Consider the following 18131-nt stretch of genomic DNA (forward strand, 5'->3'; position numbering starts at 1 on the left):
TACTATTCCATCGATCACTACATTTTCACCATAAGTCTCTACAAGTTGACAATGAATTTCAGCTGGCTTAACATTCCGAGCACTAAAAAACCGTAGTACAGAACACACTTCATAACTGACCATCCCAGAGATCGTCTTAAAAATTTTGAACTATCACCAGCAAAAAAACATAACATAGTCCGGCTGTAATAGCGTCGGTGGAAATACAATGAACCAGTATATGACAGACCGAAATAGTACTCTTTTCGGACACGCCTTTTAGTATGGGAGGCATTGTGGTCTCCTTCAACGAGCCGCAAGAACAAGGAGGCACTCGAAATCGGAACATAAAGCGATGGACATTGCTCCTGGTGGTGGGCGTTCCTAAACTTTAGTAAGTTTTTATCCTGGTAAGCAATTCGACATGTACCGGTTCATGGCACGAGCAGTCTTTAATAAACCTTTCAAGCTATGCACTTGTGGTAAACGAATTGAGGCATCTACAACAAATATGTCGTTCGTGTTTAGTCATTTGGGCCGAATGTAGGTGGGAAATTCTTTTGACACACAAGTAGAGTTGCTTCTCGCCCTTGTAAAATAGTAACAAATCTACGTGTTTGGGGTGCTGACTGACTAATTTTGTGGATTGCTATCATCAACATCCAGGGTGTGTAATGCAGTGAATTATCAGAGTTCTGCCTTTAGAATTTTTGTAGGTCCTGGAGTTTTACGAGGATTGAGCTGTAAGAATCTACTAGCGTACACCACTGGTGTCTGTTCTTTTCCGAGCATGTAGGTATGCCGTTTACGATGTCGGCAGATTTGGATGAGATATTAGCTTTGTATACTGTGCAAGAACAATGAAAAGTGGTTACTTTACAACATTAGAAGTAATAATTCATATAACGTACAGCTACCTGCAGACTGACATTTTATCCGATTGGATATACTTACAGCTAGATTTTGAGTAATGTGTTGCGGATAACCTAGATTTTTTTACATTCTCTGTTTACAACTTCAAATATATTAATTGTATAACTGTTTTACAGCTACAGAATTAATACATGTTAATTTCAGAAGTGCAATCAGAATACTTCACCAGAGACATAATTTATATTGCTCATCTGACGTTTAAATAAGAACACAAACTTATTCATTGCCTTTGTTGTACAGTTTGGCTTCGTATATTCTTGGTTCCATTTGTTTCTAGAGGACTGTACTTCAATTTAATTGCAGAAATTTGCTGAGTGTAGTACCTTGCCATCAGCTAAATGTCTAAAAAGCTATAAGTGAATTTAATTTCGTTGGTGGAGTTGAATGCACAGGTCACACGTCTGTAATTGACGTCTTTTCTATAATGACAGTTCTGTGATCGCTCAGTAGCTGTTTCCTGAGAACTTCACCACTGCAAGTCCCTACAGTGTACCTTGTTGTAGTATAATACTTCCGTGAGGATGCTAATTTTGAGGTTCTTGTTATGCTACATAAATGAATTTATTTGGCCAGGAAAAAAGTGTATAATTCCCATATACAATGGAGAAGCAAGAAAGGCCCTATGTGAACTCAAGACCAAGTACAAGGTTATCTCCTTCAGTTAACTCATAATGGTCTGCAGTCAGTCTTGCAGAATGATTTGCAATGTAATTATTTAAAAATGACTGCTGTGATAGTCGTCTGTGCTCATGGCAAAGTAAATCATTCAGTGCATATTCTCTAATTTATTGAGAGGTGATGATATTACGTTGTGTTTCTATTGTCTTGATCCCAGTATGTGCTCCTAATTTTCTTTTCTTTTAGGCTACCTGAAATCACAGGCGCATTTCATGACTCCCAAAATTCTAGATCACAACATAGCAGGAAATTAATGTGATACAATACAGAACCACATAAACGTCATTTCTAAAACTATAGACTACCTAAAGCAGCGTAACGAAAAACCACTTAAAAATGAGTTCGCTAGCTAGAAAGTGAGAGAGCTACTAAGTATGATGACAATTATATTTTTATTTTGGTTTCCTTGTGTGAAAGTTGCAATACTCCCATCACCAACGCCGTACTGTATTCTTGTTTAGTTTATAAAGTACTATGAATCGCAAACTGAAGTGGAAAAATGACCAATGAGTGACAACAGTAATGATCATAAACTAAAATGTGCTACGTCTTAGGCCAAGAGTGTCAAGAAATAAATATCATTACCAGATGTGAAACTGTTAACGTAAGTTTCAGTGAAAATTACCATTAACAATTATTTCCACTGTATAATTTGTTACAGCAGCAGCATTGGTTGCTTGACAGGTATAATTTCCAGTATGCCTAATAGCAAGTCGAGTAAAGCTGAGTATGCTGGAATATTCATCATATGGCTTTGCAGATATTTCCTGGTCTCGGGAAATAACAGCTCCGTCCTTTAACCAATGAATGCTGATAGGAAAGTCTCCTTTCCTGACAACGCATGTAAGATGCATTCTCATTCCTTCTTGTAAATCTGACTTCACAGCTATGGGGTCAATTTCAGGTGGTTCTGAAAAATGCAAGAATATAACATTATTGATCACTAGTTCAAAATAAAGTCTATTGTACATAAAGGAATTAAGAATAATTTGTACATAGTTATAGGCCTAGGTACATTTCTGAAAACGATTTATTTTAAATTTCGTCTCTAATTCTCCCCCAAAATAAGTCCATATATAGGAGAAACTTTAAAATTTGTTTACTAAGTTAATAAACCAAAGCAAATGAGAAAATGTTATTCAATATCTGAATAACATTTAATGAATACTAAGCTGAATGGAAGTGACACGAAGCGTAATACGAACAAAGCTCTATTCAGTGAATTAAACTGAAATCAGTATGTTATGTATTCGTTGAGTATAGTGTAGCCAGTGTTTACGGTTATTATAAGAAACAAATTAAAGCATAATACGATATTTTAACTGCAGTCGGGATTTATTTGGTCTAAATAAGACATTCCGTTCTTGTCGTCTTGTGGTAAAAGACCTGTAAATACAATGAACATCAGCCTACTATAGCTATCCATCACATTAATTGATTAAACAGGCCTGAAAACAACAAAAAAGTTGTAAATTTAGAGAATTAGTCCACTGGAGACAAGTTGTATAAAAATTATCCTCATTAAGGTAACACCTTACATGAATGACCGTTGGCGTATATGTGATTAGTGAACTTCATTTTAAATGAAGTAAGCTGATTTGAAGGATACATTTCTGCGCAATCATTAAGTCTTGGTTATACTATGCTTTGTGTATTGGAGCTTCTATGTGAGAATGAAAGCCTCTAGGCACTTGAGTTTCAGTACTTCCATAAACATTATTCTGACTTTCGGTACTTGAAAGTGTTATTTTCATATAATCTTTGCACCTGAGTATTGTAAGTGCTGTTTGCTGAACACAATCCACATCTTCGCTTTAAGAAGCAACCGCCTAAGTAGTTATCAGGTTTCAGACAACTTGCCGTCCAGTGTCTGGCACATGGGTGGACAACTGGTAGTCCATGTGCTGTATCCAGCCTGCGAATAGTCTCAGTGTGACTCGCGGAAGAAATTGGAGAGAGAACGAAGTGTTGCAGAATATCGCAACGAACGTTTTTAAGACAGCTATTGTAAAATACTGTAAGTAAAGAAACAATGTTCATGACGCATAAATCAATGTAAACTTCTGTAAATGGGGTGAATGTAAAATGAATGCACTCTTAAAAATGTGTGTTAAGAGGTATAATTTGTTAGTGTGGCGCACTGGGGAAGGGATTCCATACATGCCGGTGCGATACCTCTGAGTTTTGACATTATGTGCAAAGAGTGCTGCTGTTGTTTCATGTGATGATGTGGTCATTGGGCTTGAGCAAATGTGTGAATCAGACCCGCGAGTCGTCAAAGGTTGCCTATGCATGGTCTAGCACATGGCAGAACGCTGAGTGTTTCCACTAGCAGTCTCACTGCATGCACAATCTTTGATTAAAATCTGGCTTTCGGCTGGCCGCAGCAGAGTTTAAGCCGTGTCAATCGCAACATGGGACAAATCAACGGGCCACACAGATAATTCTCTAAATCCGGCTATCTGCACAATGTGGCAACACTGTAAGCTGTGACAATTCACGAAGGAAGTATAGTATCCTGTTCAAGATACTATGCTGCATCTGCGCCCATGGTCTAGCGATACTCCCGTTTCGCACGTCGGGCTAGTAGGTTCGGCCTGTTCCCGCCTCTACCGTACGGCCGCGAGAGCTTCCTTGTTCCCCTTTAGTGTCGTGTGAGTCCTTGCGTACGCAACATCACTGTTTGTCTCTCTGCGTCTCATGTTCGGGACTCAATTTTGAAGCGGCGTTGTCTTGTACCGCGATGTCGTCGGTGGCTTCCAGGAACATTCCATGCACAGGTATTGTCAGTTATAGTTTTGACAATTCCATGCGGCATGTGCCACCAGGTTCGTTAGAAATTTAAGATTGTCTTATAGACACGATGAAGGTAACTTCAGAAAAGGTTCACATGGCTTAATTCGAGTATGAATCGTGCGTGTTTTATGTCAAGTTTTTAGATCCACTTCAAGTTAAAAGGCTCCTTTTGTGGTACAGACAACAAGTCCCTTTCATTTATCGTGATGGTTCTAATTATACGCTTATTTTGTCAAGTGCGGTGGCGGATTATACGAATGCCAGGGTGTTTAACCTTCCGTCCAAAGTTGATGACAGTTTCCTCAAGATCGTCCTGCTTCCGTTTGGAGACATGAAAAATATACAGCGGGAAAGCTGGAGCCGGCCGCAGTGACCGAGCGGTTCTAGGCGCTCAGTCCGGAACCGCGCGACTGCTACGGTCGCAGGTTCGAATCCTCCCTCGGGCATGGATGTGCGTGATGTCCTTAGGTTAGTTAGGTTTAAGTAGTTCTAAGTTCTAGGGGACTGATGACCATAGATGTTAAGTCTCATAGTGCTCAGAGCCCTTTGAACCATTTGGAAAGCTGGTCCGATCGTCGTAGTTTACAAGTTTGCAGTGGTCAGATCCGTGGACATCGTGGTAGAACGGAATATCTCCTCTCGTTTGCAGGTGTTCGGATACCACGCACATGTAATTTACACAGGACAAGTAGGGACCTGTTTTATATGTAATGAGAGTGGTCACTACCGCACAAACTGTCCCCGTCGTGTCACCGTCTTGAAATCCACTTACGAACATCGTAAAAGGCTGACTTTTGGGGACCTCGTTCCACCAGTGACAACCGTTGTGCCCAAACGTACTTCCTGAGGGGCAACGTGAGCCATTTCGTGATTGTCCTAGTGAATTTCCACGGTTAACCTCGCGTACGGACTTTGCCGCAGTAGCTGATGCTTCGCCACCACTTCTACTTCAAAACAAGCAAATACGTACGCAAGATGGTGAGGAGTCAACCGAGTCCTCTTCCCTTCTATGCTCTACTGGAACTATTCTGTTGGAGGAGGTCGCTTCCTTCACTGAGTTCATACCAGATGATAACATGTCGACTGCTGTTCAAGATTCGAAAGCGTCCAGCATCCCCTGTGATGTATCTCCAGAGACTGTGATCACCTCCTCGGGATCGCGTGAAGATGGACCTGTTTGGAGCTTCGTACTATATCGACAGACTTGCAGGGTATCCCTGAACCTGTAACGCATTCCCACCCTTCTTCTGCGACCCCGGATGGGGAAACCATGCCACAGGCCGCTGCCGATCAGACCCGGATAGGCACAAGTGTGCCAGTGGAACATGTGTTGAAGGCAAAAGACATACCGCCGGTTTTCATTTCCGTCGATTCTCAGGAGTCGCACCACCCACCCTGGAAGAGTGGGGTGTGTCCTCTGCACCCACGTTGCCCCAGGTGGTAGTCGCCTTCCCGCCAAGCTGCAACGAACAGCGTTTTCAATCTGATCGCGGCATCGCGGAAAAAAAGAGGGGGGGGGGGTGGAGAGAAAGAGGGTGGAAGAGACGGATCCAACACTTTACATTTAAATTCCTCCGTTGAATCTGCCACGGGCTGTGGGCTGTGATACACGAGCTTAAAGGCCAATTGCAAGCAATCATCTGAATTCTTTTAGTAACAACTAGATGCAGACCTGTACCTTTCGTACCTAGAATGTGAACAGTATTAGTTCCGATCTTAGGCTTGCGGCACTGTGACAGTTTACTTACGATTCAACTGCAGACGTGATAGTTTTGCAAGAAGTGTTAGTTGATGAATTTTCTATTCCTACCTTTTCTACATTTTTTAAATGAGACTTCTGAACTATCCACTGGTACCGCATTATTTTACAGGGAGGGAATACCATTGACCGATTTCGATGTTTCTAACAATGGCCGAGGGATAGGCTGCACTTTTTGTGACATTACTTTAATTCTTCTTTATGCCCCTACAGCATCTGGTCATTCCGAAGATCGAGTGCGTTTTTGCAAACAGGATGTATGTTATTTATTTTTTAAAACTTAGCAGAACCTACAGTTAGGCGGAGATTTTAATTGTGTTTTGCGTCATGTAGATCATACCCAGAACATCAATTTCAATAAGGAACTTGACGATTTGGTGCGCTCTTTGCAAATACGAGATGCATGGATCTGTCACTATCCACCTCTTGTCAGGTAATCGCATTTTACAGCTTCCTCCAGCAGCAGACTCTATTGTTTTCATCTTTCTTGTTCTTTATGTTGGCAACTGTTAGCGATAAACATGATACCCGCTTGTTTCACTGATCACATTTTTTTCTCTGAAACCTCAGATCAGGTACCGCAACCAGTAAAACTATATTGGCTCCTAAGGATGATGAACACATCTCTCTTAAAGGTCCCTTCCCTCAAGATTCTCGTTCGACACGTTTGGACTCGTAGCTTGCCTTTCCAGGACGTTATCCTTCTCCTATGGAATAGTGGTCAAGGCATGCAAAACCGTTGAGCCGGAAAGCGTTAATGCATTACGATGCTGAGACTGCGAGGGATCTCCTGCAGACCCAGGAATTTTATTATTCCGACTTATGAATAATTTATGAAGGTGCCATCAAGCTACCTTAAGGATTATTGGTGCCCATCATGTTAAGGGGAAGCTTCTTCAGTCAAATAGAGAACAAATGGAAGGTTTCAGGTTGTGATCAAAATCCCGCACATTGTTACTGGCTGAATTCACTTCCTGATATCATCTCATCGGGTTGCGGGGGCGCCGAAAAAGAGCATGTCGCGTCCCTCACTCACATCGATGGTGACGTACTGACGTTCCAACGTGATATTTCCCCAGCGATCTGTAATTACGTTGCCGACTCTTATGACGACCGTGCTACTGATACGATTTTCCCTCATTCATTTATTCCTCTCCTGAACTGCGTTGTTACTCCTGCATTAAGTGATAAATTTCTAAGTGAATTTACTCGAGTTGATATATATCCCCTTATTATTATTTCACAATCGCAAAAATCAATGGGACTCTACAGTATTCCTAAGAAACTTTATGTAAGTTCCACCCAATCAGACTCCTTAATTTAGATCACAAAACAGTCGCCCGGGCTGTTATCAGCCATTTGTCGATACTGCTAGAGATTATTGTTGCTGCTCACCAAAGCTGCGTGCCTGAGCGCACGGTCCTGCTTTCTGTGGTTGAATGCCATGACGTCGTCTCGGTAGCTGCAGCTACTTCCGCTTCTGGAGCCTTACTTTCTATTGGTTTTAATAAGACATTTGACAGGGTTAGTTACAGCTTATTTCTGCGGGTGCTCGAGTCAACCGGTCTCAATCACATTGCGTATCAGGTATTATCCAATCTAGTTACTGGTATTCAAGCATCTCTCGTGGTGAATGGACAACTTACTCTCCAGAATACAATTCGACGAGGCTTACCGGAGGTGAATCGAACTCTATATCCCTTTCTGTCTTGTCCTTAGAACCTCTGATTCGCCGTATTGCTGATCAGTTATATGGCTGGAAGACATTGGGAGAACCTTTCTCGGTGCGAGCGTACGCGGACACTGTTGCGTTATTGCTACGTCATATCGAAGACATATTGGATTATTTTGTTCTCTCTCCCTCTCTGGGCCCTCATTAATGTGATGTTTAAGGTATTCAATCAGATCCAAACCAACAAAATTGGCCATTTCTGAAGCTACCCAGAGAGGGGGAAGTTGCTAATGTCGGTGTCAGCAAATGTCTACAGGGGTGCTTTCACAGATTAAGGACAGAGGAGCTACGAGGGTTGGAACTTAAATAGTGGCAACTATTTATTCACAGCCGATACAAAAGAGTTACATGGTAGCACCTGTTACTGTCCTTCAAAATAGTCACCAGCGTTGTGTAGAACCCGTTGCCAGCGATGTGGAAGGCTTAGTATACCGTTAGCAGACCCTGTTCTGTTGATTGTGCGAATGGAGCGGTCTAAAGTTATGGCGATTCTAGTGTACGACCGTGATCACGTTCCTCCACGGCAGACCGTCAATGCACAGTATTACTGTTCGTTTTCGGAGCATCACCTGCGACCACCTTTGCGAAAGAAGCAGTGACACTTTCTGCACAACCCACCCACCATTTTGCGCGACAATGCATACAGTGCAAGCTGTGGCTGCTCTGTTCGGTCAATGGGACTGCGAAGTACTGTACCATCCACAATACTCCCCGGACTTAAGTCCTCGTGACTTTGATTTGATTCCAAAGATGAAGGAACCACTTTGTGGCATTCGCTTCAGAACTGTTTCAGAGATTCGACAAGCAGTAGACCGCTCCATTTGCACCATCAATAGAACAGGCTCTGCTAACGGTATACTACGCCTTCCATGGGTTCTACACTACGCTGGTTACTAGTTTGAATGGCAGTAACAGGTGCAAACATGTAACTTTTTTGTATCGGTTGTGAATAAATAGTTGCCACTATCTAAGTTCCAACCCTCATATATTCATTTCGTAACTAGTACCCTGACATATGGGTCCTATATGACGAACGAAATTCGAATTCGTATGGTTGATGGTCGGTTAAAAGTTCTTCAGACACGTTTATGTAGTGAAGAAACGTGGCATTCCCAACCCAGACATCTATGACCATTAACACAGCGTACTGAATCGAGCTTGTGGGAAGACTTTATGTGAAAGGTCTTCCTCCGATTTTTTAAAGAATTTCTTCTAGCGGTTTTCAGCTGCATTAAATAACACGGAAAATAATAACCAAGTGTGTGTTTGTCTGTTCCCCAATTAGAACTGAGAACTCACACTGCCCTTGTATTGCAAGACATGTGTGGAACCACTGAGATGAGACGCAGCTGGGATCAACTTTCTCTCATCGCAATATCGGTCGCTAATCCTCATAACGCAATGATAAAGATAAAAACAGTTGTTACTTATGTTAAGTACGGAATTCCTGGAGCCCCAAAATCAATTTATCTGCTTCAGTGTATCATCTTACGTGAGGATTATGTAGCATAAGTCATCGAAATCGAAAGGGAATTCCAGGTGAATACAGCGGAACGATTCAGAGCCACATGGGGAAGTAAGTGCACTATTACAGGGTTGCCAATAATTGTAACGATGTTGCCATTTCTTAGCTGTGCTGGGGACAGCTGCATAGAGATATATCTGTCATAGTGTTGCCAACTTTGGGGATTTTCCACTAAAACTGGTGGTTTCTATCTCCCTTTTAATGGCGAAATATGGCTACTGGATTTTATTGTGGTTTAGTAGAATTCAGTTTCAGTTACTGAAAATATGGTCTCTCAACCAATAAGCTATTTACGTGTTTCGAAACATGTTATTTCTACTTTATTTGATTTCAGGAGTATTTAACTTTTACTACGAAGACAGCACTGTTGTTTTACAATGTGGCATCAAACGAACCATCACACTGCATAGACCACATGCGCGGATTCCCTGTAGAATTAACAGTATTTAGTGGTAACTACGAGTAGTTATAGTTCATTTCATGAGCGAAGGCGACTTGCGCAGGTGCAGGGAGTGCAGCAACCAGTTTCAAGCAATGGGTGCTCACTTATTTCACTGTCGCTTCGAATAACCAAAAACGTTGTGAAGTCCTAAGGGACCAAACTGCTGAGGTCATCAGTCCCTAAGCTTACACACTACTTAATTGAACTTAAACTAACTTACGCTAAGTACAACACACACACCCATGCCCGAGAGAGGACTCGAACCTCCGACGGGGGGGATCTGCGCGAATTGTGACAAGGGCCCTTAGACCACGGGGATACCCCGCGTGGCTTCGGATAACGACAGAGCGCTTGTTGGCTAACGCAGAAAGCGTCACGTCAGATGAGCAAAAAAGTAACTCGACTTTCGTTGTTCTTGGTGTGCACTATACAATTGTGATTCTCAATGTATGGTATTATTTCACGAATTCATACGTGCCGAAACCACAATATAGGCAAAAGTTTCGGGATTCTTGGCTTCAAGACGCAAATTGAAAAGATTGGCTTCGAGTTATTGAAACTACTACTGGTCAGATAGCGAAGCACAAATTTTGTGGATCAGTTTTAAGGAGTCACACGGAGATAAGAAGTCTCACGGGATGTCAAAGAAGCATCTACAAAATAAAAAGGTAAGCAACCTTTTTTCAATTGATTAGTCATTCATTAATCGGCTTTACATCTTTGACCACTCCTTGACTAAGTAAATTGTTGCAGGTTGTAACTACGCACCCTAAAATTTTTCGTAAGTCAGAGCCCATTGGGAATTTTAAAAAAGGAAGATGAAAGACATGCATTATTCACAGCCATGCATACCAGTACACGTGTAGTCGACCATCTGGGAGAGGTAATTAATCACAGTCATGAAAATGATATCGAAAAAGTTCATCTGCATCAAACTAAGTGCACCTCAGTTATAAAAAGCTTGTTAGCACTGCATTTCACTGACGTTATAAAACAAGATTGCAAAGACAAACCATTTAGCTTATTAATTGATGAAACTACTGATATTGCTGTACATAAGTAATTGGGATTGATTATAGTTTATTACAGTAAATTACACCAAATAATAGCACTTACATACCTTGACCTTCTTGAACCGCACGAGTGCAATGCTTAAGCTATTATCTCTGCTACAAAGAAGACACTTCAACGATTCGATTTGAAACTTGAAAATTTAATGGGCATTGTTACAAATAAAACCACTGTCATGGTTGGAGTAAATAACGGTGTATTTATGAAATTGAAAGAAGAGGAACCACACCTGTTTTTAGCACGTTGCTTGTGCCATTCCTTGCAACCGGCTGTTTCAGCTGCTACAAAAGAATTTTTACCGAGAAATTTGGAGTTTTAATTAAAGGGGTATGTGACTGGTTTAGTCACTCCTCTTCCAGACAATCTCTTTATAAGGAGCTATACAAAACCACCAACGATGGACAGAAACCATTACAAATAGTTGAGGCGTGCCAGGCAAAGTGGTTATCAATAGAATCCGCTCTCTCAAGAATCTACACGCAATGGTCAAAGCTAAAAACATATTTTTTTGATACCTGAAGTGGGCGAAAGGTGTCACATGACAGAGTTATTGCACGCTATGTATGTGAACGAGATTAATTACGCATATATTTAATTTTTATAGCCAATATTAACTGAAACAAACAGAGTCAATAAAATGCTCGAGTCCAAAGATACAGAACACGCCTAACTCTTTGATGAGTTGACCAACCTGATAAATATGCTTGTCAGCAAAGTGGAGAATTTTCACTCAAAATATTCGTGATTTCTTCGATCGAAGATATAATCTGGGATTCCACTTTAAAAAGTAGTTGCTTGAAGTCAGACTAAAAGGACTGCAATGGGAAGACAAAGAAATGTTGCGTAATCGGTGCAGAACATTTGTAGTAAGTCTGATTGAAGAAATAAAAAACAGGTTACCAGAAAATGTGACGTTGATGAAAAAAATTCCAGATTAAGTGTTGAACAAGCACTTAATCACAACAAACAAAATCTAATTGATATAATGGCTCAGTTCAATAAAAGTGTAGAATTTATAGCAAGAGTAGATGATCAGTGGCGACAAATTTTGGAATTAAGTATTGCATTTCAGAGATGCTCAAGGGGAATCGAGATTTGAGGAATTAGCGACTTTTACGATTACTCTCCTAATACGGCCTCATTCCAGTGCCGATGTTGAGAGACTGTTTAACAGTATGAATGTAATTAAAAACAAGCAGAGGAATAGAATGAAGTTAAATCTTTTAACTGCTGTATTAAGAATACGGTGTGGTTTGAGCTTGGAATGAAAATGCTGCAACGAATATGAAATTCCAATAAACGTTGTGAAACAAATCGGTACCAAAGAATCGTATCAATCTGAAAGCGACAGTGATGTTGGTGCGGACCAAAATGATTCATCAGAAGAAGACGAATTCATTTAAGCAATTAGCTGGTGTTATAGAACTTTTTTTATGTTCCTGACCTTGACTTGCTGATTTATTTATTATATGTTCATTTAATGATTGTGAATATTTTATTACTTAATAATAAATGAAACTAATTAATAATATACTTACTGTTTTCATAATAATTTAAAAAATTAGTGGTAATTTTAGCGATTATGAGAGTAGGAGCATTTTTGTTACTGTTTTTTTGGTGGTGTTTGCACTTGAAACTGGGGGGTGGGGGGCGGGGAGCTCACTTTAATTGTTGGCAACGCTGGTCTTTCATGCTCGTGTTATACTGGATCATAAGATAGGCGAGAGCACGTTTGCTCTTCATACAGCGTTATTTCCGAATCTTACAACAGGGTGTCGTCAGTTAAAAACAATAATCAATAAAAATAGGTTGATGTTCAGTTGACGCCGAAAAATGTTTTCTTAGCATTTTGTTACTGATTTCCGATTTGGCTATTTCCAGAGATAAGAAAAAATGAATCAATAACATCGTTAGTTGAGCGGGATTTGAACCAGCACCTACCCTTGCCCTTGATCACGAGCTGAACATGGCGCCATGGAGCAATTATGAAACAACTCTCTGTCATCGGTCTGATGGTGGTTAACACAGACAGTTCACAACATGAAATATAAAAGCAATTGAATATTAAGCGTGCAATTATCTGCGTAGGGCCGAAGAATTTAATTTACGATCTTTATCTCATACAAATGCGATGACTGTTCACACTGCTTCATCAATATGAAAAAGGAATATTAAGAGAATTTAGCAGGATCACTCAGCTTCATTCACGAAAAGATGCAAACGATTACGAGGTGCTAAACATAGGCAGCAGTATAACGATTTCTCTACGCCACTAGCAATATGAAGAAATTCATTTTAAGTTGCCCGCTTATCCTATTCCGTTTGTGACGAGAACTTATTTTAGTAAAACTGAAAATATGTGCGCAAACGACCTTGTCCAAAGGTCATAAACTGTTGATCTCAAATGAATTATATCTACGTCCAGTCTAGTGTCATGCACAATTAGAATATCAGGAAAACCACAAAAATGTGGAGATGTTATGTATAATACACTAATACATCGATTTTAGATTGAATTCAGCTGAGAGGTATACCTGCTTAAGGGAAGTCCCTCTAAGTAAGGAATCACCTTCAGAGGACGTCAAGTTTCCAATCAGAGAAGAAATTAGCATATTTCATCAAAGTATAGGAGATATTAGAGATAAAGTTAGAGAACTGCTTATACATGTTGACTCAGAAATTAGTGGTATATCGAAACACAACTTAAATAATTTGACAATTCAGAGGCTTCCTTTACCAGGATACAGATTAGCTGGCTGTTTCTCAAGGAGATCCTTGCGGGATGGCCTAGTGGCCACGTACGTAAAAAACAATATTCCAATTGAGTCCATAGACGTATCATGGCACTGCACTGAACAGATATTTGGATGCTGTGCAGGGGCAGTTGAATTTAATGAAACTAAACTTCTAATTGTTGTTGTTGTTTATAGGTCCCCTAACTCTGACTTCAGAACAATTCTGTTCAAGCTAGAGAGGCTTCTTCATTTACTTAATAGGAAGTACCAGAAATTAGTTATCTGTGGTAACTTCAGTATTAATTTTGTATATCATTGTGCAAGAAAGAGGTTGTTGGTATACCTCCTAAATTCATATGATCTGACGCATATGTGTTTTTTCCAACTAGGGTGCAAGGGAACAGTAGCACAGTCATAGACAATAGTTTTATTCATTCTTCATTAATAGATGAGCATTCTGTTAGGAAAAGGGTGAATGATCTTTCATACTATGATGCACAAATTTCAACACTAAATGGCTTTTGTGCTCAAACAAATGTCACATATAATTACAAACTATGCAGGAAAGGTAATACAACGGCAATAGAGAGTTTTTTAAAACTCGTCAAGGAACAAGTGTGGCATGAAGTTTTGTAGTGCAGGTAACATAGGTGACAAATATAATGCTTTCCTTAAGACATTTATCACGCTCTTTGAGAGTTGCTTTCATTAGAACATTATAAATGGGGTGCTAGCAGTAAAAGGCAGCCTGGGTGGCTGACAAGTGGCATAAGGATATCTTATAGAACAAAGCGGGAATTATATGAAAATGTTAGAAGTAGTTACAATCAAGCTACTGTAGGCCATTACAGACAGTATTGCAGGGTGTTTAAACATGTCATTAGGAAGGCAAAGAGTATGTGGTGCGCAAATAGAATAGCTAATTCACAGGATAAAATTAAAACCATATGGTCAGTTGCGAAGGACGTGTCTGGTCAGCAGCACATGGTCAACGATATGAAGTCAGTTCGTAGTAAAAATATTTCTGTTACTGATATATCAGATATATGTACAGTATTTAACTATCAGTTTTTGAGCATTGCTGGTGAACTAAATAAAAATTTAGCTTCTACAGGGAATCATATAACTCTCTTGGAAAATGCCTTTCCGAAATTGATGTCTGAAATACTTCTCTGTGATATTGACAAGTGGAAGATTGAGTCAATAATTAAATCACTGAAGACTACGGACTCTCATGGATATGGATGTGATGTGAGGTACTGGATGGGTTAAACAAAAAGTTTCGAGCACTAGGCATATTTTTTGATTTAATTAAGGCGTTGGAGTGTGTTGATCACAAAATTTCGCTCCAGATATTGGACCATCATGGAATACGGGGAGTAGCTCACAATTGGTTCACCTCTTACTTTAACAACAGACAGCAAAAGGTCATTATTCACAGTGTTGAGAATGGCTGTGATGTGGGGCCTGAGTGGGATATGGTCAAACTGGGGGTGCCCCAGGGATCAGTGTCGGGGCTACTCCTTCTCCTTATTTAAGTAATTGATATGCCCTCTAGTATTACGGGTAACTCTAAAAGAGTTAATGCTGCCTTTTTACTATTCGAACGTTATCTGAAGTGAGTGATCGTTCGACACGAAAATTATTCTATTTGCTTATTTTCATTTGCTTATGTCGTATGGTATTATATTTTTGGGTACTTCTTCCCATTCTAAGAGGATATATTTGGCTCAGAAACGGGCGGTTCGGGCAATAAGTGCTATAAGTTCACGAACCTCTTCTCAACCTTGTTCACGAGTCTGCGTATTTTGACATTGGCCTCTCAATATATATATTCCTTTTTTGTTAACAACAGAAGCTTATTCCCAAAAATAAGCAGCTTTCACTCAGTGAAATGAAATGATCGTATGGCACTGTTGGCCTGGATGTCCCATTCAGGTTCGACCGCCAAGTTCAAGTCTTATTTCAGTCGGCGCCACATTGGGCGACTTGCGCCCGATGACGAGGATGAAATGATGACGAGGACCACACAACACCCAGTTCACGAGCGGAGAAAATCTCCAACCTGGCCGGGAATCGAATCCAGGCCCAGTGCATGAGAGGCAAGCACGTTACTACGCAGCTAAGCAGGCCGACTTCCACTCAGTTAATACTCGGCAAAAATCAAATCTGCATTTGGGTCAGATTTCCTTGACTCTTGTGCAGAAAGGTGTGCAGTATACTGCTGCACCCATTTTCAATAAGCTACCACTAGAATTCAAAACTCCTAGTAATCCACGCGCTTTCAAATCAAAACTGAAGAGTTTCCTCATGAGTCACTCCTTCTATTCTGTCAAGGAGTTCCGTGAAAAATTAAGCTGATTGTTCTTGTATTGTTGGTTGCGTTTACCTAAACTTATGGCCTGACTTTTTTCGGGTTTCTAAACATTTTATTTTTATTTGTTATTACTTGTATGTTGTAATTTCTTGTACTGAGACGTTCCATGACCTTGTCCTCAATTTGGTCCTAAGGAAATTGACGTGTAAATAATAAATAAATAAAATAAAATAAAACGAATATGGAGACTTGCTACAAAGTAGATTTGATAAGTCAAGGAACATTCCTGGAACAACTTTTCTATTTAAAACCCCCTTTTATCGAAAGTATGAGGGAAAAAGAAGTGCAGCCACAATAATTAGAACTTGCGGAGTGGGCCGTACACCTTACATTTTAAGTGGACTTGACTGCGCAACGCCCACAGTTAAGGCACTGAAAGGTGAGAAACAACTTATTTCTGTTTTTATGGGGGAGCATTTACAAAGAAAATCGCACTGTAGAAGAGATAAATTCTGACAAACTCACTTCAGTTCTCTAACCTCAATGACATTAAAGGAAATGCGAGGTTTGAAGAATTCATTGTGGCCTTGAAATAATGACAGGAGTAGCTTTCTACACGTTTTGAGGACACTGCCAATCTTAAATCGGTTTCAGTTGTTTTTGAGACAGTTTGCCATTTCAGTTGAAAGCTTCACTGTGCATGTGCAGATGTAAGTGGTTGATCTGAAACGTAATTCCCGTTTAAAGACATACCCTCTTACGTTAAAAGTTTCCAGGACGTCTACACTGTTTTCCTCAGTCAGGGATTCCACGTCTCCATAATGAGGTTGCAAAAGTGCCACAATATTCCGGTCAACATATATGTGTGAAAGATCTTTTTTCGATTATGAAACTAATTAAGTGACGATAACGTGGCAGCCTGAGTGCGAAAAGCTGTGGAAGTGTCTGCGTCTGTCCGTATGCCGATACATTGTACCACATAAAAGTTGTATTGTGTTTTCAGTGCGCAAAAAAAGGAACAGTATTGGAAATTTGTTTTGTTTGTGATGTATGTTGCTAAAATATGCAACATGAAACCAAGTCGTATGCAGCGCGACTGCATTGCCATTTAAACGAGGGGGGTGTTTGCTGTGTTCCCCTCTTCTCCCTCCGCACACCGAGCAGTGTGGCAAGGCGGTGGAGGAAATTTGCATCCAAGCTGAGCGCTATGGCAGTCATGTCAGAGAACGCTTCACGAGCCAGTCTTGGCCGTTCCTGTAAAAAGGGATTTAACTGTTTTCTTCCCACATTTAATGAATATTATTGACAGTGGCACAGATCTGCCTCTTGAAGTAATTGACCCTTATTGCGATATGGACTATAAAGACAAATCTAATAAAACGAGAAACATTGTAGAGTTCACTCAACATTTCCACAAGGATCGATTTTCTTTTTTGCGAAAGATGGCTACGGGAATAATATCAATATTTGTTAACAAACGTTCGTGAACCAATGTTTTCAGCAATGAACAAAAATAAAAAACACTTGAGAAACTCACTGTCAGACCACTATCTGAATTGCATGCTACAACTACACATCAATGATTGCACTTAATATAGGCAGTCTCGCATGAGAGAAAAAGAGGCGAAAGGTCAGGAGTGTGAGAACTGAAAAATAAACATTGAATGCATAATACTGATTAAGAGAAAATAGAAACACATAACTACTTATTATTAAGATTGTGTTCCATCTGTACACTTGTAGCTTATTTGTTTGAATGGTAGCAATGAAACTACATTTACAATTACTTACATATTTCTGGCTGAAAATTAATTGTTGTTGTAGGCAGTGACGTAGTCTTCAATCCCAACGCTAATTTGATGCAGTTCTCCACACTATTTTTATGTGTGCAATCCTCTTCCACTCTCCCTAACTACTGAAACCTACATCGATTTGAACCTACTTACTGTAGTCAGGCCTATGTCTGCATCAACAGTTTTTACCCCCCTCTTTTCCGTTCATTACCAAACTAACGTTTATTTCATACTTCAGAAAGTGTCCTCTTATCCGATCATTTCTTTTATTTTAGTTGTGTCTAATATTTCTTTTCTCCCCAGTTCGATACAGTGACTCTTCATTAGTTATCTCACATATCCATTTCAAGTTCTGCATTCTTCATTATCAC

At 40.1% G+C, this 18131-nt stretch overlaps 1 protein-coding gene across 1 annotated transcript in view; it reads right to left on the reverse strand.

Annotated features, from left to right (window-relative positions):
* Nucleotides 1-18131, reverse strand: part of LOC124722457 (Down syndrome cell adhesion molecule-like protein Dscam2) — a 160639-nt gene that overhangs the window by 20154 nt on the left and 122354 nt on the right. The window contains exon 3 of the mRNA XM_047247615.1: nucleotides 2216-2500. Coding sequence (XP_047103571.1) covers nucleotides 2216-2500 — 285 coding nt within the window. The remainder of the gene's footprint in view (nucleotides 1-2215; nucleotides 2501-18131) is intronic.

Source organism: Schistocerca piceifrons, chromosome X (assembly GCF_021461385.2).
Source record: "Schistocerca piceifrons isolate TAMUIC-IGC-003096 chromosome X, iqSchPice1.1, whole genome shotgun sequence".
NCBI classification, from domain to species: domain Eukaryota; kingdom Metazoa; phylum Arthropoda; class Insecta; order Orthoptera; family Acrididae; genus Schistocerca; species Schistocerca piceifrons.